The sequence below is a fragment of the Girardinichthys multiradiatus genome, chromosome 9 (genome assembly GCF_021462225.1).
Source record: "Girardinichthys multiradiatus isolate DD_20200921_A chromosome 9, DD_fGirMul_XY1, whole genome shotgun sequence".
Classification (NCBI taxonomy): domain Eukaryota; kingdom Metazoa; phylum Chordata; class Actinopteri; order Cyprinodontiformes; family Goodeidae; genus Girardinichthys; species Girardinichthys multiradiatus.
Window position 1 is genome coordinate 28,015,844 of NC_061802.1, and position 23,064 is coordinate 28,038,907.

The 23,064-nt window shown below is 38.5% G+C and overlaps 1 protein-coding gene across 1 annotated transcript; it reads left to right on the forward strand.

Moving 5' to 3' along the window:
• The first annotated feature begins 1,692 nt into the window (after positions 1 to 1,692).
• LOC124874420 (C2 calcium-dependent domain-containing protein 4C) lies at positions 1,693 to 13,224 on the forward strand. Its single transcript, XM_047375768.1, has 2 exons — positions 1,693 to 2,192; positions 5,074 to 13,224. The coding sequence occupies exon 2, from the start codon at positions 5,123 to 5,125 to the stop codon at positions 6,380 to 6,382; it is 1,260 nt and encodes a 419-aa protein (XP_047231724.1). The 5' UTR covers positions 1,693 to 2,192; positions 5,074 to 5,122; the 3' UTR covers positions 6,383 to 13,224.
• The last annotated feature ends 9,840 nt before the right edge of the window (positions 13,225 to 23,064 follow it).

The following is a 23,064-nucleotide window of genomic DNA, read 5'->3' on the forward strand; positions in this document are numbered from 1 at the left end:
TGCATACTTAGAAACAACATCTAGGTCATACACCAGGAAATTCTTAATACTGCTTTTTAGTACATGCATGCTAGCATATTGTGCCTTGCAATTGTATTCATGCCTGGTTAACTTTTTGACCTTTTGTCACATTATATTCACAAGGTTTAATTTTTATATTTTGTATGTTCAACACAATGTAGGTCATAATAGTGGAAGGAACATTATACATGGCTTTCAAAATGGTTTGCAAAATAATGTCTGAAAAGTTTGGCATGTTATGTATCTGGCCCACGTAAGTCTGATACAGCAAAATAAAATCAAATGTAAACTATCCCCAGAAATCTCTTAATCAGAAAATGAAAAGTTAGCCAGTTGTGTGTAATTTAATTTCAGCATAAATCCAGTTGCTCTCTGAAGGCCTCAGAGGTTTCTTAGAGAACATTAAACAAACAGCATCATGAAGACCAAGGAGGACAACAGACAGCTCAGAGACACAGCTGTGGAGAATTTTAAAGCAGAATCAGGTTATAAAACAACATCTTAAGCTTTAAATGTAGAGCACACTGTTGAATCAACCGAAAATGGGAAGATCATTGTGCAACTGCAACCCCAATCAGACATGTCTGCTTACTTACTGACAGGCTGGGTAAGAAGAGCATTAATCAGCAAAGCAACCCATAGGAACACTGGAGGAGGTGCAGAGATCTACAGCTCAGAAGTGAGAATTTCTTGCTTCTCCATGAATGTGGTCATTATGGATATGCGCCAAGAAGGAGGCCATTGTCAAAAACAATAGGAACTCCTGTTTACAGTTTGCTAACAAACCAAAAAGGGGAAACAACAAACATGGAAAACCGTGTTCAGGTTGTATGAGACCAAAATTGAACAGATTTCACTCTCAACATATCATACACTTGGTGACACATGGTGGTGGCAGCATCATGCTGTGGGGAGGCTTTTCTTCAGCAGGTACTGGGAAGCTGGTGAGTGTTAGAAAAGTTGCTGTTCTCAGACACTCTCCATCAAACTTGACTGTGCTTAAGCTCTTTTGCAAAGACGAATGGGCTAAAAGTTCAGTGTCCTGCAGAGATTTAGCTTAAAAGAGTTGCAGCTGTAATTACAGCAAAAGTGGTTCCACAAACTGGAACATTTTCTTTTATTTATGAAAGAGAGTAAAGAACTATACATACATTTCCTTTCAGTTGACAACCATGCACTACTTTGTGCTGGTCTGTCATGTAAATGACCAATTAAATGAAGCTAAACAATGACCTGTTGTTTGTAAACATAAATGCATCTTTATTCTGTTTTTCTTTACTCAAACATAATTTCTCATTAGAGATCCTGCATAAACTTCACGGTAGAATAACTAAATAAAGTTTTTTTTTTTTTACCAGGTTGAAAATCTATTTGTTGATGTTCCGCAGCTAAATTCTCGTTATGCTTGTGGTCCAGAGGCTGCTGCGCCAATCTCAGTCCGCAGGATCCACGACACTTGATCTCCAAACCAGGCAATCTGGACAAATAAAGTGCTTTTTGTTCTGCAGATCAGTGAAGTCATGGGGCCAATCCCGTTTTAGACAGATGTGGGTTTGTTGCCATAGCAAAGTTACCTGGGAAACCGATCAGCTGGTTTAAACCCAAAGATGGAGACAAAGAAAAAGACAAAACACGTGAACGCGCTGCACTTAGTTTCTGCTGCGCTGCAAGTGTATTTATATCTGACCGAACCCCAACCTGTTCCTAATCTAATCTGTTGATGCACAGAAGTCTCCAGAGTTTTTGTTTTCGAATTGGAGATGCTCTCATGCCCTGGCTTGCTCTGAGAATCACTGATGTACTTAACAGAGATGCAACAGAAACAAAATTAGAAACAATTTTAGGAGAAAAAAAAAAACAACAACACAGAGGTTAGAAAGATATAATATTTGGGCTGCATAAAACAAGAAATATTGGGTTCGTGTAACTTCAGAAGCAACCAGTGCGACTCTAACTGGTTCTACTGGGTGAACGCGGAGTGCCACAGGTGGATCTTATTGGTCAGTCGCTGCTTCTGTGGCGTCCATAAAACGGACGACAGGAGCTCCGGAGCGGAGACCGAGCGTGAGGGCGCAGAGGAGCCGCGCTGCGTATCCAGAGAAAACACCTGTTACTGCAGGACTGCATGCAGAGGGGCGCAAAAAGAGGACGCCACGCTCTTCAGTAATCCCGTGAGTAGATTTACATGGAAAACCAGTTGATTAAACTCTTTAATGAAACAGAGTTTAAGGTTTGGGAAGCAGTGGAGGAGGAAAGAGGCAGCATTTACGCACCTGTTGAGCACCTGTTTTCGTTTGTAACTTTTTATGTTAAAATCATTTACATATGGTAGAAAGAAACCCAGCAGTTTATTTAACAATTCCAGTTAATAGAAGGTGAATTTGTTCAGCCTAGTTTGTCAGAATAAAAGAGCATTTATTGCTATTATGTTGTTAGTCTATAAGAAACACCGAAAAGTCGGAATGAGCTGGAAAAGACGCATTTCAAATCAGATATACCTTTATCTTTCTCAGGTTCATTTAATTTCTTCCAGAAGTTAATGCATCACATCTACTCTTTTAGAATAGTTATTTTATTGATACAGTTTAACTATAAATGGTTTAAAATAATTTCTCATGTTCATGGTTTCATGTGTTGCCTGTTGTAAATGAAGGATATGCACTAGACTTTTGTCCATTACAGCCCGCTTGTTGTTTATTTATTTGTCAACAGATTATTTATTCTCAAATATGTATAAAGGTGCATTTAAACAAACTAGAAGATCAACAAGTTCAGTTTTAAAATATTATACAGTCATTTGAAAAAAAGTATAGGATAACCTACAAAGTATTCAGTCTTTTCAAAAGAAAGGTTATATCATATCATTGTCTCTTTTATTGCTAAAATTCTTTACTTAAAACAAATTGTGAAAATTGTATTTGATTGCACTTACATTAAGACATATAAGCATATAAACAAAAAAGTATAATTTATCTCAGGAAAAATTAGAACACTCTACCCCCTTAATAGCTAACCTTTGGCCTCATTTGGCTGAAATAACTTCTGGCACATCTATCTTGTAGACATCTACCAGCCTCTACAAGCCTCTGACATCGGTCTGAGGAAAGTTTGTCCCTCTTTTCACTTCTTTCTTACGTGTACAGCCCCACAGCATCTCAATGAGATCAAGATCTGGGCTTTGACTAGACCCAGGACTTTCCCTTTCTCAATTCTTATCCAGTCCTTGGTGGATTTGCTGATATGTTTTGGGTCATTGTCAGGTTGCAGGACCATTAGTCTGGCCTTCACGTTTTTCTTCTAAAGGAAAGGTTCTTCCTTGCTCACCTCCCATGAAATTGAAATTGTTCAGTCTCATTCTGACTGCATAGGCATGTACTTTTATATGAACAGTACCAAGATCCAGCTTTTTGGTTCAGTGATGACATTTTAAGCATTTTGGAGAGTTCTTTTAACATCTTGCGGTCTGCTTTCAAAGTGAATTTGCATGGATGGCCAAATCTGGGCATGTTAGCAGTCATTTTGAACTTCCTCTTGTTTTAGGGTGATTCCAAGTTCTTTTGAGATCTCATTAAACATTTTACCAGACTTTTAAGCTGCTGCAATCTTCTTTCTGAAGGCTTTGGACTGCTCTTTTTATTTTTCCATGGTGTTCTCTCTCACTTTAACAGTCGGAAGCACACCTAATTAAATGTCTGAGGTTTACCTTCCTTCAGTAATAGGGAATAATGAGTTTCTCATCATTTGGACCTGATGTGATCCATCTAAGTGTGATTTTAGCCATTTTAACAATGAACAGATGTGGGAGTGTCCTGGTTTATAATTGTGTTTTTTTATAGTCTTTTTTAAAACCTTTTGAAAGTTCTGTTCCTCAGTTTTAATTATTTGATTATATTACTTTATTTTTCAGCATTGTTATAGCTAATATTAAATATTGATTTGTCAAAAATATTTTTAAAAAGCAGACAAACTTTCAAAGAGCATCCTATTTGTTCCACATGGCTGTAAAAATTTATTACACATAAAGAATATATTTCTGTTAATTATGGTGATTATTGTTGGCAGCTAATGAAATCCCAAAATCCAGTTTCTCTGAAAATATGGATATTACCAAAGAACTCTCAAAAAAGGAGCTTAAATACAGAAATGTCAGCCTACTAAAAGTTTTGATCATCTACTGTGAAGCATAAGCACTAAATAATTGGTAAGGGGTTACTTTGCCTAAATTACTGCGTGCAACAATGCGATGTTGCAATGACAAATTAGATAAGCCCAGTTTGCTTTACTGGAGACCTTCATCTTGTCTTCATTGTTGGGTTCAATCTCTCTCATAGCAATATTTTCTTCTGGGTTTGGGTCAGGCACCCTTGTGGGGCAATCAATGGCACTGATTCCCGGGTTATTAAACCAGGTGTGGGAACATTGCAAGTTCTGTTGAAAAAAAATCATTAGGATCTCCATCTCTAGAATAGGCTTTGATTTACAATCCTGTCAAAGCTACTGTCATTCATGTTCCTTGTATATCTATTTCTACCACCCTTCTTCTTCCACTTAACTTTCCATTATAATGCTTGGATACAACACTCTGTGAACAGCCAGCATCTTTGGTAGTGGTCTTTTGTGTTTTACTCTCTTTTTAGAGCAAGTCATCATCGTCTGCTGGACAACGGTCAAGTGAACAATCCTGCCCATTATAGCGCAGGCTGTACCATGGTCATGACGCATTAGTTTCTGATTAAGAATAGTTTTTTATTGGTCATATAATGTTCAGAAAAATTCAATTTTGGGTTTCCATTACCTGTAAGCCACAGTTCAAATATAAATTCTCACAGTGTATGTTATCAGTCTATATTTTACATGAATTTACTTTTTGAATAGTTCAAAGAAATATATTCTCTGTGATAATCAAAGTTATTGACATGCACCAGAAAATATTAGGGAGTTTATTTGCAGACTGTGTTTCAGCACTTCAAGATTCAGGTGTTTTATTCCCCATCTCCCTGTTGGAGTGATCATTTACACTTCTCCCCATTCACTGTGTGTTATTAATTACAGAAGCTCTTGAGTGAAACCTGCTCCCTTCCTCCCACTGTCGGGTGGGAAAATGTGGGTTCTGGATAAGATCCGTGACTCGGTGGAGACTGGTGTGCTGAGACAAGGAGACAATGGTAACAGGAAGGCTGTGGCTCCAGCTTACAGCAATGTTCTCACTCCCGACAAGATCCCAGATTTTTTTATCCCTCCAAAGCTAGTCAGCTGCCCCGCTGAGCCTGAGGCTCCGAGCATCAAGCCTAAGGAGAGGCTGCAGCCGTCCACCTCTGAGCAAACCATCAGCAGCAACAGGAAGATCAGCAGTCCAAGAAGCCCTCGACTGGTGGCCAAGATTGCAGGAGATACAAAGAACCTGCTGAGAGCAGCGAATCGCCACATCATCCAGATAGAAAGTGCTGATGATGTCGTGGCTGGGGACACCAATGCAGACCCCCAGTCGCAGACAGCGATGTCTCTGCCCTACGTTCCTAAGACCCAAACATCTTATGGCTTTGCGACCCTAAAGGAGAGCCCTCACACTAGACGCAAAGAGTCACTGTTTCACTGCGAGCTGACCAGTCCCATCACCTCCCCAAACACCCAGAGAAAGACTTCTGGCAGGGGCAGCGAGACAGGGAACCATCTGACCCCTGCTGACTGCACCACCTCGCACATGAACCCTTACCGTTACTTCAGTGGTGGAGAAAGTGACACCTGCTCTTCTGCAGAGTCCTCTCCCTTCAGTTCTCCGTTGCTGTCCCGCTCCGCCTCCCTTCTCAAAATCTTCACTCATGAGACACAGGCCAAAGTGGTGAAGGCCAAGCGCACGCTGGCGCGCCACAGCTCCCTGTCCACGGACGAGTGCAGCTCCGCCGAGCCCAGCCCCAACGTCCAGCGGCGGCTTCGCGTCCCGTCCCTTCATGGCACCACTGGAGCATCTGACCACGGCCTCCAGCGGGAGCACACCATCAACCTGCACAAGGGAGGCACGGTGAGGATCAGCGCTAACTACGACTCCAGCACATCACGCCTGCTTATCCGCGTCCTGGCAGCTGAGAGTCTGTACGACAAGCACGTCGACATCAAAAGCATCAACTGCTGCGTGTCCGTGTACCTGAATCCAGGCAAGTTGCAGAAGCAGAGGAGCAACATCATCAAGAACAGCCGCAACCCAGTCTTCAATGAGGACTTCTTCTTTGACTCCATTAGCTCTGTTCAAGCAAAGAACCTTTCTGTGAAGTTCAAGGTGGTGAACAAGGGCACCAGCCTGAAGAGGGACACGCTGCTGGGAGAAAGGGAAGTGCCACTTACAAAGTTGCTCCCAGGACTCTAAAGCCACAGGAGGTGGAGCCTAAATGGATAATTTGGGATTTTTAAAAGAGGTTCTGATAAAAGGTCATCTAACCTACTGAAGATAACTCTCTTGGCCTCTTAATTTAGTTAGTTAGTTAGTTAGTTTAATTTCAGACCTATTGGTTGTGGAGACTAAGCTAAATGCTAGTCTGAAATTGGCCGAGACCAAAGAAGACTCCTACTGTCATAAAACAAGTCTGATCTCGAAAATAATATTATGGATTATGAAAACATAATTTGAATCATCTAATCAAGTTGATGACTTACAGAGATGTCTAAAATTATTTACATTATTTACATAGCAATGATCTTCTTGTGTGAAGCATAAAAAGAGAACAGAACATACAAAAATACCTTACATCAGTTCATCTGCACACTATTTCATTGGTTTGTACTCTGCCTTACTCTTCTGTCATATTAAGGCTCTGTCTATTTTAATGTCCAGGTATAGTTTTGTGTAGGTCCTTTTCTGATCCATTTCTGTCAATTAGGAGCAGAATAAATGCTGCCATTTATTCTGCTGCTCTTGACCTCAAACAGCTAGTCTGTTAGACTAGCTGTTAGCCTAAGCCTGGTAACCAACTAACCTGGATGTATAATAAAGACGCCAAGAGAGGTACTTGCTGCAGGTAAGATATTAACTGCATGTAACCTTTCAACAGAACCTTACTTCAAAAAATCCCAAACAATCCCTTTAAAAGCCAAGGATTCTGGCTACAACTTTACTTTGGTGTTTGCACTGTTCACTCAGTGATTCTAAGTATGGAAAATATATGAAGAAAAAAGGTTTTACCTTTAGTTCAGAAAACAAACCCCCCAATGTATATGGATGTATATTGAGGTCAAGGTCTACTGAGATTCTTCTCCTGATAAGGCATTGTCATTAAATCAAACCCCAACAGCAACAGATGAAAGCTCTCCATTCTGAGCACACCTCCGGGCCAATGTCCTGATCCAGGACCTCCTGGTTCAAAGGTTGGACGGCACCTGTGTGTCAGCCTGTCTCCTGTCCTCCACCTCCAACGTGTTCGTCGTGGTTTTATTTTTGAAATGTGACAGAAATCCACGGAGGCGCAGGATTTTTTTGCATTGGCTCCACCATCTGCCGACATAGAGATGCTTTTGTGAATGAGTGCGTGCTTTGAAGTGGCCCTAGATCCTGATGTGCAAATGATCCTTTGATCTGCAGGGGGAGGGCAAGGAGCGAAAAGAGTGGCCACATTTACATGCACATCAAAAATGGAATTATAATATGATTGATTAAGAAAAAGACTGGAATAATCTGATTAAAAATCTTAAAATTAGAAATGTTACACAGTGACACATATCTGCTGTAAAACAAATGTATGGTGCAGTTGTGGGATTAGTTGCTTTGTACATTTTTCATGTTAAACTACATGTTTTTTACATCGGAATTTTGCTCTAACAGACTAGATCTTAGCAAGATTATAAAAAAACACAAAACAGGGCAGTTTTTAATCATGTTTTATTAATACTATATTTTATGCAGCATCCTGTTACTGCACTTATTAGTTTATGCTTCATATTAGATTTTTAGCTGAATCTAAACCAGTCAGTTTGAATATAATTATTTGGGGTCTTCATGCAAACATCTTAAAAACCATAAGACATCCATGTGAACTGTGCCTCAACATGCCTGCTTGATCCAATATCAATAAACTACCCAAATAAACCCTTCTTTCAACTTATCACCACATCTACAACATACAGTTAATATTTTAAAGGAAGGATTTTGGCAAAAGTTGATATTTTTTAACTGCATGAGCATTTTCTGTGTATCTGATTACCTGCAATCTAATAAATGATGCACAGAACAATAAAGAATATATTGTGGGAGGAATTTTTCACTTTTATGATTAAGAAAATTGCCCCTCGCCTTATGCTCATCAGCATAATTAGTTTTCCCTCCACAACTGATTATGCTAATAAAGACATGCTTGTTTAAAATCGCAAATAGTTCTCTATTTAGAGGCTCCCAACACAAAGTTTGATTATAATATATTTTGACCGTCTGATAATCTATTGCATAAAAAAGATGCACGGCAACCGGGGGAAACCAGTAATCCTAAATCAGTTTGGTTTTTAGGATTTAATGCAAGATTATTGTATGTAAACTCACTGTTATCTCACTTATGTGACTTTAAACAGTGTGAAAAATTTTTTTAAAAGCTAAAATCAATAGAATAACTTAATTAGGTGAAGTAAAAGATGTAATCATTAGTTACACATCAAAACGGTCTGGGATACATAATGAAAGTACAAAATATTTTACAGAGGCCTCTGCACAAGTTTGATGCCAATGCTTTTAATGGCCTCACTCATGCAGGCGTCAGTTTACATGCAGACAAAATGTCAAAACTTGAATACTTGAATAATAATCTGTTTTAAGGAATAATATTATGAAACCTTGGTATGTCAAAACTCGAAATGTTGCTGAGTATAAAAATGGCATTAACTGGTGTTACAAACACAGCATCTATAGCTCATTATTACTCCAGCAACATAAGAACAAGCAGATCTCTGCAGACTAAATGTAGCAAAAATGTCATCTTACAAATATTTTACAGTAAAATACTGTAGTTTCAGTACTATTAAAAAGTACTAAATGTACACCACCACCCTTTTCTAGTGGGTCAGGGGACATGATTAAAAGTAAGGGTTGGCAATACACCAAAAATATCTAAATTTCTGTCTCTATTGCTGTCTATAGCAACTGTCCTATAGAAACATGGTAGCTCATTGAAACCCAATGACATCTCTGAACAAATTTACACCCAGTTTTTGAAATATTGCAAATATTGCAGAATTCTTTGCCAACGATCCACCCAAAAAATATTCTAATTTTAAAGGTAAACAAAAAGACTACCACTCAGGTAAAGTGCACTGTTGTGATATATATATAATTTCCTCCATAATAATATATCACTGTTGTGATATATATATAATTTTATATTGTATGGGGAGAGGTCTTGACAAACAAAGGCCCAGTGTTTGCAGTAATAAATATAACATATTTATTTGGTTGATGAAGATTGTTTAGCCTCATGATTGATCTGTTCTGATTTTCTAGCTACAGCTGCACAGTGTGGGCAACCTGATTAAATCTTGTGCAACAAAGCAACAGGCCCTCGCCAAAGGGGTACGTGACTATCATTAGTTTGACTCCTGATACCTTATTGGCCTCTCATATCAGCTTAAAGGCTCTTTTGGACATGTTTTCTCCACTTTAATCAATTAGCACTTGTTAAGGTAAAACTTTAAATGCTCGCTTAAGCACATTTTGAGTGATGTTGGGAGGTGGACAAAAGACAATTTTATTAAACTCATCAAACCATGTAAAAATTTAAAAGAAGTCAACCTTCAACATATGCAACCAGTCTTTAGCCGTAGTGCCTCTGTATTAGCAGTGTGCATGTAAATGTGTTAATTTATTAAATATATGTATAGATTGGAGCATTGGTGTCACAGTGCGTACCAGCTGCATGGTATCAACATGTCTCTGGTGTTTGCATGACATCCTCAAAGATTTCTGAAACCCTAAAGCCTTACTTTGCAGGTGTGTGTGTGTGTGTGTGTGTGTGTGTGTGTGTCTGTGTGTAGGTAGTTTTGTTTGTTGTGTGTGTGTGTGTGAGAGAGAGAAAGGTAGTTTTGTTGTGTGAGTGTGTTGGATCTGCATGATTTTGTCTGGAGTATTTTTTTGTAAAATGCTTTTGAAATAATACTTGGTGTATGTTGGATTTCTACTGTATTCAACTAATCACTGTAAGCAGCAGCAGTTACTTCTGTCAAATAATTAATTATGCACCAGCCAACGAGAAGTGCTGATGAGCGAAACTCGAGTTCCAGCTTTAACGAAGCCATTTGGTTGACAGAGGTGGGAGGAAGCAGGAAACAGACGATTCAGACAGCAAAACAGCAAAGAAAACAACATAACGTGCTTAAATGAAACAGCAGCCCTCTCTTTTACTGTTGCGCCTGAAGAAATAGCAAATGATTGCAGCTCCGAGTGCTTGGGGGAGGAGAGAAAGAAAGTGACTGATGCTTCTCACTCGCTCGCCAAGGCTTCTGTTAAAGACTTTTTCCTTCAGACGGTGTTTGCTGCCCACTTGTAGCTCCTCTATTAATGTGCTCTATATTACTTAGTATACAGTGACACTGTTGACTGTTTAATGATGGTATAGATTTGGTAAAAATGTTGTAATCTCTGCTGCAAACCTGTGTTGAGCCACTCATAAACTTGCTGTACTTTAGATTTAAACTTCTGGTATTACCAGTCTCTCTCTGAGCTTTCTTCTGGCATGGCTGAACTTTCTCAGTTGTAGCTGTGCTAAATTTTGGTAAAATGTTATTGTGCTTCTGTGTCTATTCAAGTAAAACTTTGCTTCAGTCACAAAGAGTGATCCTTATTATAATGCACTAAACACATAATAGGTGTGTTTTGCTGATTGTTTGATAGTGTCCTACTTTTAAGGCTTTGCAGCAGTGCTCTGTCAGTTTATTATGTAGCTAAGCACTTGATAGAAATTAGTCTAAGGCTGGAGAATCTGAGTGTGTCTATATTAATTGGTCATGTTTTGAAGAAACTGCTGCTTTTAGTGATCCACTGTACCCAAAAAAACTTTAAAAGAAACATTGAAAAGCCTTAAAATAGGTTAAACTGTTATTGCAGCTGCACAATCTGAAACAGAAAAAATCCAACCTTTAATTTGAAGACATTTACTCAGTAGGGAAAGTTGCATGTTAATAAATAACTGTTTTGAATGAAATCCTCACTAAAATAAATGTTAACATAATGTAGGTTTTTTATGTACGCTCTTGTCTTTTAACTCAATCTGAGTCTTTTTTAATTTACTTTTAATTAGCCTTTCTTAAGTTGAACTTGAAACAGAGACCTATTTATTTGACATACTCTTCAAAATGGTAAAGACAAGAAAACATGACATTCAAGGAAGCCTGATGTGTTTTGATCTTTAAAAGCCAGGAAAATGGCGAAAGGTAAACACCCACATATAGTTAAAAAGCCTAAAACAAGTGGAACTGTGACAAATAAGGCTGAATAAGGCATCAGGTTTATGTTGCCACCCTTCAGTTTTAGGGCTTTTTACACACCTTTACCACAGGGGCCTCTAGTTGTGGAAGCTTTAAAATGGGGCCAGCGTTCTATCAGGCATTGAAAGGTTTATTAGTTTTCCTTGTAATTAAGTTTTCACCAAGCATGAAGAGAGTTTTGTCACACAAATCTTGGTTATTTTCCCAATCTTTTGACTGAATGTATTTCTTACAGATATTTCTGTTTCTGTTATAAGGTGTTTATTAAACAGAGGATTCCTCTCATGGTCAGTTTAATTTGCTTGACTTGCTTGTCTGTTTTATTGGACAGCTGTTAGAGGTGGAAAGTCCTGAGAATCCCACTATAGTCACCCTGCTAACAACAGCGAGGAACATCCGATTATCTCTGTATTACGAACAGTTCAACGCAATATGTCAATCTGTTAAACAAAGTGCAACCATAGTGTTTCAGTTTATTTCTCTTGGTGGGTTAGCATTTTTGATGAATTGTGGAGATAAATAATCATACAAATTCTAGGGTTTGATTAATAATTAATTTTTGAAGATTTTCTTTTTGCCACCTATTTTAGTTGATAATGGTTCTGATCCAGATTGGGCCAATACAATAATTTTTTGACTAGGGTGACTAAAACCACAGATTTTAAAGGTAACAAGTAACCAAAGCTTTCACTGCGGTTGGGGAAACAATTAGGTTATGAGGTTAAACTCCAATTTAGCTTTTTTGAAGATATTAAAACACTGCTGGGATTATTATTTGCCAACTTTCTTCCCCTTTACACCAAGTTCCTTCAAATTATGTTCCAAAGTCTTGCCTGAACATCAGAGTAAAAGCAGGCAGTTAAATGGTTCAAGTTTTAGATTTCTGCAGAGAGCTTTGAGACAAAAAAAAAGCAGAATGTCCTTTTATGTTTGCACTGTTCTGCATCAGTAGTAACTGTTTGAAATGCGGAAAACGTTTCGGCGACACGTCATGCTTGAGTCACGAGGCAATGATAAAGATGTCAAAGTTTACAGGAGGTGTGGTGTTGAAATAAGTTGTGAAACTTGAAGACCTAGACTAAGGAATGTTGTTTCTCCTATCAGTTTCCCCTCAGACAGCAGAGTTCACAGCTCTTCAGAGTCCCTTCAGTAATTATATTTCAATTTTGATTAATTCGGTGTTGTTTGATTTATACTCACTGCCTATTCTCAGCCAAAACAGATTCAGAATAAAGAAATAGGTCATTTATCTGTTTGAAACTGAAACCTGATAAAATGGTTTAATCTGCAGAGGAATGATCAGCGTTAACTTTCCTTGATGACTGGCCTGCTGCTGTGGTTCAAATCTGCCCATTTAATAGATTTCTAATTAGATGAAAGGTATAGAGGCTTTACTGATGGCAGTTTAAATAAGAAACACACCAATATGTGTGTATGTGTGTTGTACTGACAGTGACTTCCTTCCCTTTTGCGTTGTTAAGATTTGTTTTAAATAAAACTATAAACATGGTGATTTTTTTTTCCTGTCTTGAGATGTTTGCTCTGACAGATGAAGCTGAAAAGAGGCCAATCCTATACTTGACTTTTAATTCTTCACTTTTCTTTAAATGTAGACCAGTTGTCTAGTTGTTACTCTTGTGTTTCTGATTTGTGTGGTTAATTACTTTCACACTGTGATGCTATGACCACTGACAGCTGTTCTCTCTGTGTGTTAATGGTTTCAGATATTTTCATTAAAAAGTGGTAATGGCATGTTGTTATTGGTGTGTAGTTTTTATTGTGCTTTATGAAATAGAGAAATATTTTTTCTTGAAATATAAAACAACTATACTTCAAAACCAGCTCTAAAGTTGATCACCTTCTTTTATTGGCTGTAACATAAACACTTCATGAAAATACTTTAATCCACTTTTCACATTTTGTCACAACAAACATTTCAGTGTATTTTATTGGGGTGTTATAGACCAATACAAAGTACTGCTTAATTGTGTAGTGGACTATTTGTGGAATCAACCAGTTGCAAGCTTTTCCAGGTATTTCTCCACAAGCTGTGCACATCTAGAGACATCTTTGCCCCTTTTGCAAAACAGCTCACGCTCATATTGGATGAACAGCATCACAGAACATCAATTTTCAGGCCTTTCCTAAAATTTTCTTTTTTTTACGTGTCCTGTCCAGCAGAGTAGCACTTAGAACTGTTGAGTGCCAAGAAGACGGCCAACACACACACACACACACACACATATATATATATATATATATATATATATATATATATATATATATATATATATACACAGGGGTTGGACAATAAAACTGAATCACCTGGTTTTAGACCACAATAATTTATTAGTACGTTTCCTGACTCGCTCCTCAATAATATTTAGATCTGGTGACTGTGCAGGCCATGGGAGATGTTCAACTTCACTTTCATGTTCATCAAACCAATCTTTCACCAGTCTTGCTGTGTGTATTGGTGCATTGTCATCCTGATACACGGCACCGCCTTCAGGATACAACGTTGGAACCATTGGATGCACATGGTCCTCAAGAATGGTACGCGCCCATCTAGCACAAGTATTGGGCCAAGGGAATGCCATGATATGGCAGCCTAAACCCTCACTGATCCAACCCCATGCTTCACTCTGGGTTGAGTTGAGGTGCACATTTAGTTCTGCCGTGATTTGGGCAGCCGTGGTTTTATGTTTTTTGGATACAATCCGGGTTAGCACCCGAACATCCCTTTCAGACAGCTTCCTCTTGCATCCACAGTTAATCCTGTTGGATGTGGTTCATCCTTCTTGATGGTATGCTGACATTACCCTGGATACCGTGGCTCTTGATACATCACAAAGACTTGCTGTCTTGGTCACAGATGCGCCAGCAAGACGTGCACCAACAATTTGTCCTCTTTTGAACTATGGTATGTCACCCATAATGTTGTGTGCATTTCAATATTTTGAGCAAAACTGTGCTCTTACCCTGCTAATTGAACCTTCACACTCTGCTCTTACTGGTGCAATGTGCAATCAATGAAGACTGGCTACCAGGCTGGTCCAATTTATACATATATATATATATATATATGTATATATATATATATATATATATATATATATATATATGTGTGTGTGTGTGAAGAAATGGAGAGAAGGAGAGAAGAATAGAGGAGAGAAAGAAGTTTGAAGAGAATACAAGATACTAGAAGAGTGCTTCTACACCTGCGGAAACATATAAAAACAACAGTAATGTTACTGAAAAGTGCACGGTGCTAACAAATGCAAGATGTATTTGGTGGTAAGTGAGGCGCAATACAAAACATCTGTGTTTCTGTTAACACCTGAATCCAACACCTGTGGGTGTAAGTGTGAGCACGCTTGTGTTTATAAGGTTTCTTCATAAAAATATGCCATAGCGAGTGTGAGGAGCCACAGACCTGCCCCACTGGACCAAAGGGAGGACCACCTCCGGGACTACCGCAACCCCCCCCCACAGAACAGCAGAGGAGAGCCCAAGGGGAACCACCCAGCAGTCACAGTGCAGAAGCCCAAGGGAGCTGCAGCAACGAGCCAACAGGCCCCGCCGGCAGCTGTCTACGCAGATCCAGCCATGGACCCAGATAGCGAAGACCCCACAGGGCCACTCCAAGCCAGGACACAGATATTGAACACATGCCCGTGTTATGATCCTGTGGTGTCTGAGTTTCTTTTGTGTCTCTATTATTCTTTTGTGTCATCTTCATTTCTCCTTTTGTTTATGTTCTCTATGGAGTTGACATTTGTGTTCTCTTGTGCTTGCTGTCTCTGCGTATTCTTGTGTTGTGTTCTTAATACATTGGGAATTATTTCTGTTAGATCTTTGTTGAATTTTCCCCATCTGTCTGATAGTTTCTTTGTGTTTCTTTTCAGCTCTATTTTAGTTAATTAGTCTCCCTCCTTCAGCTTCTCTGCCTTCATTCTGCCTCATCTGCTCCACATTTCCTCTGATTAGCTCTTCTGGTTCATTTGTCATTTTCCACCCCTGCCTCAGTATTTAAGCTCATTGGTTCTCTTGGTTTCTTGTTGGATTCTTCTGACAAGAAACTGTTCGCCGCCCCTCCATTTATACCCACCCTTCACTAATCTGACAACCATGACACTGTATCCTTGTCAAGGAAATGCTTCCCCATAGCACAATGCTGCCACTATCATGTCTGGCTATAAGATGGTATGTTCTGACTGATGTGCAGTGTTTGTTTATAGCCGACATAAAGTACTCTTGACATGTAAGTCAAAAAGTTCAGTTTGGTCACATCTGGCAAGAGTACCTTCTTACACCTTTGCTTTATCCGTAATAAACACTTTTGAAAAACTTGGGATTTCTTACGGCCTTTATTTCAACAATTGCTCTCTTCTTGGCACTCTTATATAAAGCAACATTGCTGAGGTGTAGACTACAGATAAAAGCTGTCCTACCAGCAAATTCTTCCACATGAGCTGTGGAGCTCTGCAGCTCCTCCCGAGTAATTATAAGTGTCTTGGGTGCATATTTGATAAAACAAAAGTTTATCAAAGTGTACTCCTTGGCCCTCATGATGCTGTTTGTTAACTAATTGATGTTGGACTGGCATATGAAATCCAAATAAAATTTGTGGCTGTGACAAGACAAAATGTGTAAAAAGTATAAAGGCTCTTCATGTTTTTGCAAAGAACTGCATCTGGGATGGAAAGTGCTTGTAATCTTTGAATATGCAAACAAAGTCATCATCCTTGAAGTGTGTTTAAAATGTCATCTTTTTGTCTGTCTTCCATCTTTGACTGTTCTTTTCTAATTACCTGTTTTGACACTACACTTTATTTTAATTAATCCTGCATATGGCTCATGATTTCCTCCCACTTAAAATAAAAAAAATATACATACCAAAGTTGCTGGCCCTTTTCTTCATTTGGTGTTCTACCTGGAATATAGCATTAGAAGTACACACAAAATGGGAACAAGAAATGTCTAATCACTGCCATGCTATCAGTAATTGGCAGGTAAAGGCAGTGCACCTTCCTTCTTAGCCTCAGGGAAGAGTTAGTTTTAAACCTGTCAGTTTTGAAACAATTTGTGTGGAAGATGGAGTGTAGCAAGCACTGATGAGTACAAACAAACCTAATAATGTCTGCATCTGTCGTATTCTGCTTCTCTTCATCCTTTCTGACATCTTTTTATTTGGAGTGAGGTGTCTGTTTCAGCAGTAGAGATGTCTGTCATTTGTTGAATGTCATAGAAGAGAACATCACTTAGCTAACAAACTCCAACCAGGATAAATATTTATGTAACTACGTATCCTGGTCAACCGAACAGGTAATCATTTACAAAATTCACAAATAACTCAAACAGAAATCTAGCAAGAATTAATCAGTTTATGTTGAATTTCTCTTTCATATAAAATGGGAGTTGTTTAGATAGGACACAATAGGATTTTGGAACAATGCATTTTTAAGTTATTTTATTCAGTCTCCTTGTGTCAATACTTTGTAGACCCAGCTTTCTCTGTAATTACAGCAACAACTCTTTTAGGGGCATGTCTCTACCTATATTGCACATTTAGAAACTAAAATAAGTTTATTTTTTGCGCAAAATAGCTCAAACTTTCAGATTTAAATGCAGAGCATTTGTGGTTCTACAGATTCCTTATTAGATTTGGGTCTGGCCTTGTACTGGGCCATTCTAACACATTATATGCTTTGATCTAAACCATTACAAAGTAGCATTGACTGTATGTTGATTGTCATTGTTCACGTTCTTATATTGCAGTACAATACAATCATATAGTCATGGTCAGATCTAAGTGCATACAATGCCTTTTGTTGCATCACAGGGCAACACAGAAACACCTGGGACAAACAACCATGCACTCACACATTCATACCATTTAACCTAACAGTCATGATTGTGGACTGTGGGAGGAAATTGAAGCACCCTGGGTCCTCCCACGCATCCAAACTCCATGCAGAAAGACCCCAGGCTGGGATTTGAACACTGGACCTTCTTGCTGCAAGGCAACAGTGCTACCAACTACTCCATCGTGCCACCCACTGTGGCTGGACAGCTTCATTGCCTCCAGAAATCAGTTTTGTATTTAATAAAGTTTGGAACTTTGGCCTTAAAATTACCATGTTTTTAACTGATGTAAATGAGGCATTAACCATCCAGATAATGGCTCATTTGCACTGTTATTACCCTATAAACAGAAGGAGCAAATCATTCTTCTTCTCAAAGTTATTACATGCTTGGCTTGTGCTACTTTTAGAAAAATATGCAAGGAAACTTTGAGGGTGATTTCACCTCCTAAACAATATTATTAATAGGGGGTTCTGAAGCTTTGGTTTCAGCTTTTCCGACTCTTGAGCCAGTTTTGAAATCTGCAAAACTTTAAAACTAGATATGCCTCATAATTTCCCTTATCACTCACTGACTTTGTTGCTGAAATCCATCATATTGTTCTGTCTAGGGAGTCCAGTTGGGTATGCCTGAAGCTTTGGACAGGCTCAGTATATCTATAATTGTAACTCCGAGGTCCTAAACCCTAGGAGCTCATCTTTCCACATCTTATAGAACTTTACTGATTCATAATGTTTTTCTCTCCATGCCATTGCTGCTTTAACCTCCATCAACTTTACACCCTGTTGTGAAACCAAAGGTCTTTTTAAACAGGCCTGCTTTCTATTCCCTACAGAAGAGCCCAAGTGTTTCTGTAATGGAGCCAAAAGCAGTGATTCCTAATTTCTTATTTAAAAAAAAAATCATTTTCTGTCTATTTTTTAATTAATAATTTTGTTATAGATATACAATTAGCCATAATATTTCTTACTTGCACACAGTGGGATCCTGACCATAGTTGTTGGGAACCATTGGCTTAAAGTATCCCAGCTTTGTCCCTCTGGTATATCATCCCGGGTAATATTAACAATTTTAATCAAAACAATCTTTAAAAACATAAATAAAGAATGTGTTTTCCAAAGCCTGCAGTCTAAGTTAATTTTGTACTTCTACTAATTTCTCATTAGTTTGTGTTTTGTTCCTTTACAGATTAGACCTCTTGAGACGTTGGCCTTGGTGGGAGACTATCTCTCAATTAATGAAGCTATTACCAGGTGCTTAAGGTGTGTAACATGTGTTTGTGCATTCTTCTGATTCTTAAAACTAGACGCAAAGGCAAAGGCAAATCTGCTACTGAAGTACCTCAATCAGGCAAACAGCGTCTCAGTGCACAGACACAATTTGACTACATTTTAATAAGGCAATAAGCATAAATGTTTGAGGAAAGTCAACGCATTTGTAGTATATTCATGTAAATTACTACCAGAGTAAATAGCTTTGCGTTCTCAATGCCCAGAGCTCCCTGGGTAACACAAACTGTGAAGAAAAATAACACCTGCTAAAATCTGGAGGTAATTATCGTTTAGGAGAAGAAAACAAAAAAACAAACAGCAGTACACAACAGAAACTAAAGACCCTTTTCATTTATTAAGTGAAATTAAAAGTTTGTAATGGTGCCCAATTGTTATAATTGAAGGTTAGCATTTTATTTTAGCATGTTTATATAGATTACATATAAAAATGCTAGAATTTAAAAGGTTTTCTACTCCACTCAATTTTTTTAAATCTTTGATTGAATCAGTTAAAGGGGTGCAGTATTCCATGTGATTTATTGATTTAAACAACTTGATCTGCCTGACTAAAATTAAGATTAAAAGCTTGTTGTCTCCTCCTTCCTCAACTCATTTGGCAGCTAGGTAACCTCCAAAAACCTTAGCTGCCATAATTGAAAATATTCATGATCTGATGTTGTTAAAATGCAGGCCAAGCAAGAGACTCGCAGCTCTTTTTCTTCTCTGCATCCTCACCGTCACCAATTCATCACCTTCAACACGAATGCACATGCAAACATACTATTAGGTTTCCTTTGCCGGCTGCACAGGAGATGCTGCTGCTGCATTTGGCGGGGGAAGGAAATGTTTCCAATATCCTATGTCTGCCACTGTTCATTTCCATCTGACGCTGAATGTCTCTCACAGCCTGTAAATTGATTTATGTTGCTGTCTTCCTCTAGGTAAGGGAAAGATGGAAACACAAGAAAGGCTGAGGGTGAAGGGAGTCGATTCTGGATGCGGTGCAGCATTATCAGAGAGAGCCCATACTCTGTGGGGCAAATTTGATTGGGGCAATTTTCATCCACGAGTTTCCTGACTAAAGAGGGGAAAGGTTTAGGGCTGTTATTGGCTTTGAGATTGCTATGGCAACCACATAGAGGAATGCTCTCACAGTGAAGGAATGAGACAAGAGAGCGTGAGTGTGTGGGTCTTGTGGGGGAGTCAAGAGCAATGTTGTTAAATCTGCCGTTTAGTGCAATGTCCGCTTGCTGTGTTTATACATTAACAGTGATTTGCTGAAAACGTTAAGTGGCGTTCCTCAGGGTGAGTGTTGTTCCTTTAAAAGGTAGCAAGCATAGGGTAGTGTGGTACAGTAGTGTTTGTACAGCACAAGTCAACAAATGTTAGTTTCAGAGCTTCCAAACCTACCAAACACAGATGTAACTAATGGTGTTAAGCACACATTAATCTAGGGCTCAGCTTCTGGAAAAACATGCAGTTCCCTCCACATGAAATGATGTGTTAAATGCCTTAAAATTAAAGTGTATTTTATTGCAGCATTAAAATCTCCCACAAAAAAAAAAACCTTTTTTAAATTGGCTATTTTTATTGCCTTCACCAATCTGATACAATAGCCACAGTTAAAATGATTTCTCATCTTATCTCTAAAATCCTTTGATCTTCAGTCTTTTTTTCTTTCATCTTAGTGACATCTAAGTGCTCAAAGAAAGTTTTAAGTAGCTCATTGCTGTTCGAGTCAAGCTGTAAGATTATACTGTAAATCACAGGCACAATGATTGTTGTACTGATTATCTTGAAAGTCCAACTTGATTGGTCTGTAGGTTAGCAGGTGATGGCTACTGAGCCCACGGTACAGCTGGCTGATTATCTGTTATTACAGGCTTTTACTTTTCTCAAGCTGTCTCCTTTGGTGTTGTTCAAAGCTAACTTATATAATGTATAAAGATGTAATCTGTCCATGATTTATTACTTTTTATGGAGCTTGTGACTTAGTGGGAGCTCACGTACTGCTCCTACACCTGCAGCCAGCACACATGGTGATAAGTTGACAAGAAATTTTGGTAATCTTTCTACTAGCCAAGCTGTGGAGCTGGAGTAGCAAAACTTAGTGGGGCTGTCACGAATAGACAAATGGATTGTTGCATTAATGGTGCCCTGGGTGAGCCCCTTCGTTGCTCATAAAGTTTCCTTGCAACTAACCATTCCATGGTCAACTTTTAGAGGTAATATAACAATGTGGAAGAAAATTGTTGAGCCACATATTATCACAGAGTGGGGTCAATAGCTACAGACGTCCACCCTTTGTGTAGTCTTCAAATTATATCAATCACAGTGTGCAGAGAGATTCATGGAATGGATTTATTTGGCTGCCTAGCTGCATCGAAACCTTACAACACCAAGTGCAATCCAGTGTATCAGATGGGGCACTGTGAACTGGACTCTAAAACAATGGAGATGTGTTCTCTGCATTGACGAATGATGCTCTTCTGTCATGCAACCCAGCACATGACTCTGCTTTTGGCAGTTGCCAGGAGAACAGCATTTGTCTGACTAGACTGTATCAGGTGTAAAGTGAAGTTGGTGCAGAAGAGCCCCTTAACAAGACATTTTGGACCCTTTCGATCCTTTCAACTTTCTGAGAACAGTTCAGGGGATGGTCCCTCCCAGTTGCAATAGTGCACAAAACAAGATCCATAAAGATGTGGATGAGTGAGTTTTGTGTGGAAGAACTTGAAAAACTTGGCCTGCACAGAGTACTGACCTCAACCTGATAGAAGACCTTTGCAAGGAATTAGAGACAAGACTGTGAGCAAGGCCTTCTCATCCAACATCAGTGTCTGACCTCACAAATGTGCTTAGGGAAGAGTGGTAAAAAAAATCCCATAAACACACCCATGAGCTTGTGGAAGGCCTTTTTAAAAAAGATCAAACTAATATAACTTTTAAATAAGGGGGTGTTCAACATTATATGAAACATTGTGGATTAAGAAAGGGATGTCAGTCAAGTTCATGTGTTGTGAAGGCACTTGAGCCAATATTTTTGGCAATATGGTGTAGCTGTTTTTAAAATGCTTGTGAGGCAACACATTACATCTTGTTGAATATACAGGGTTAGATGGTTAACAAAATAAGTACTTATTCAACAGTGAAAACCATACATCACAAGACTGCATACGGGTTTTACAGAGAGTTTTGATTTAAACTGCAGACAAATGAAACTGAACATTGTCCAGAAGAACTAATCAATAAATGTTTTTGCATAAGTGTTGCCATCAAAAAACATTAAGCAGAGATTTTATTTTTTCTAGTAAGGATGTATCATGTTGCCTCTAAGGCATTCAACTTCTTTTATCTAAAATAACTTTACAGTTATTGAAAAGATGCATCAATGAAATTTTATGAAGTTGTCATGGAAAAATAAAGCACAGGAAATGCCAATTTCTATGAAGCCAGTGTTAATTATAATTATGGAATCAGAAATGATCATAGCTTACCATTTAATGCAAAATATATTTACTTGATGGCAGGAAATGAAAGCAGTCAAAGAGTCATTAAACCCTGCAGAGAGATTTTTCTCTTCAGTCTCTCGTCATTCTATGATAATCTTGAGAGAGCCGCTGTACTGTTTGTTCTTTCTCAAAGCAGCAAATTCATCTCTTTCATCAAAGTGACAAGAACCTGACATGGTGTCCTCATCAATAAACACACGACACTGTTTCAACTCTGTAACTCCTGCTTCATCTCCTCCTCTTACAGCGTGTCTCTCTTTCAAGCTGCATCTCCCAACTGTCACAGCATCACCGGTAAAAAAAGCATCACATGTGGCTTTTTGATTGACACTGAAAATGTCCACAGAGTCTCAGAGGTTGAGATTAAAGCGTCCATGTAATTCAACAAAACATTGAAATAAAACCTGCTGTACTGAGGTGTAATGGTTACACATAAATTCATGTGTGAAAATTAGGACACGTGTGTCATTCTAACATATTTGGACATAATTAAATATTAAGTTTAAAAATACTTAAAAGTGCAAGTTGCTTAAATAAACGGTTAAAACAGAAGAAAATACATTTTAAAATTTTCTGTAAAATGTAATTAAAAATTCAATTACAGATGAGAAACAAATTAGGACACCCTCTATTATTCCCACTTAAAATGTCTAAAGGTTTGCATCAGACATTTAGTTTGCTGTGCTCCTGATGGTTGAACACCATGGTGAGATCAAAAAAGCTGTGTCAGGCCTACAGAAAGAAGATTGTAGCAGCTTATGAGTGATGTGTTCAAAGAGACCTCAAAAGAAATTGAAATCAGTCATTTCACTTTCACCAAAAAAAAAGAGAACTCTACAAGTGGAGGATATTCAATACAGCTGCCAACACGTCCAGGTATAGCCATGCAAGCAAGTTTACCCCGAGAACAAGACGCTGAAAGGCAAGACAAGTTTATGTTT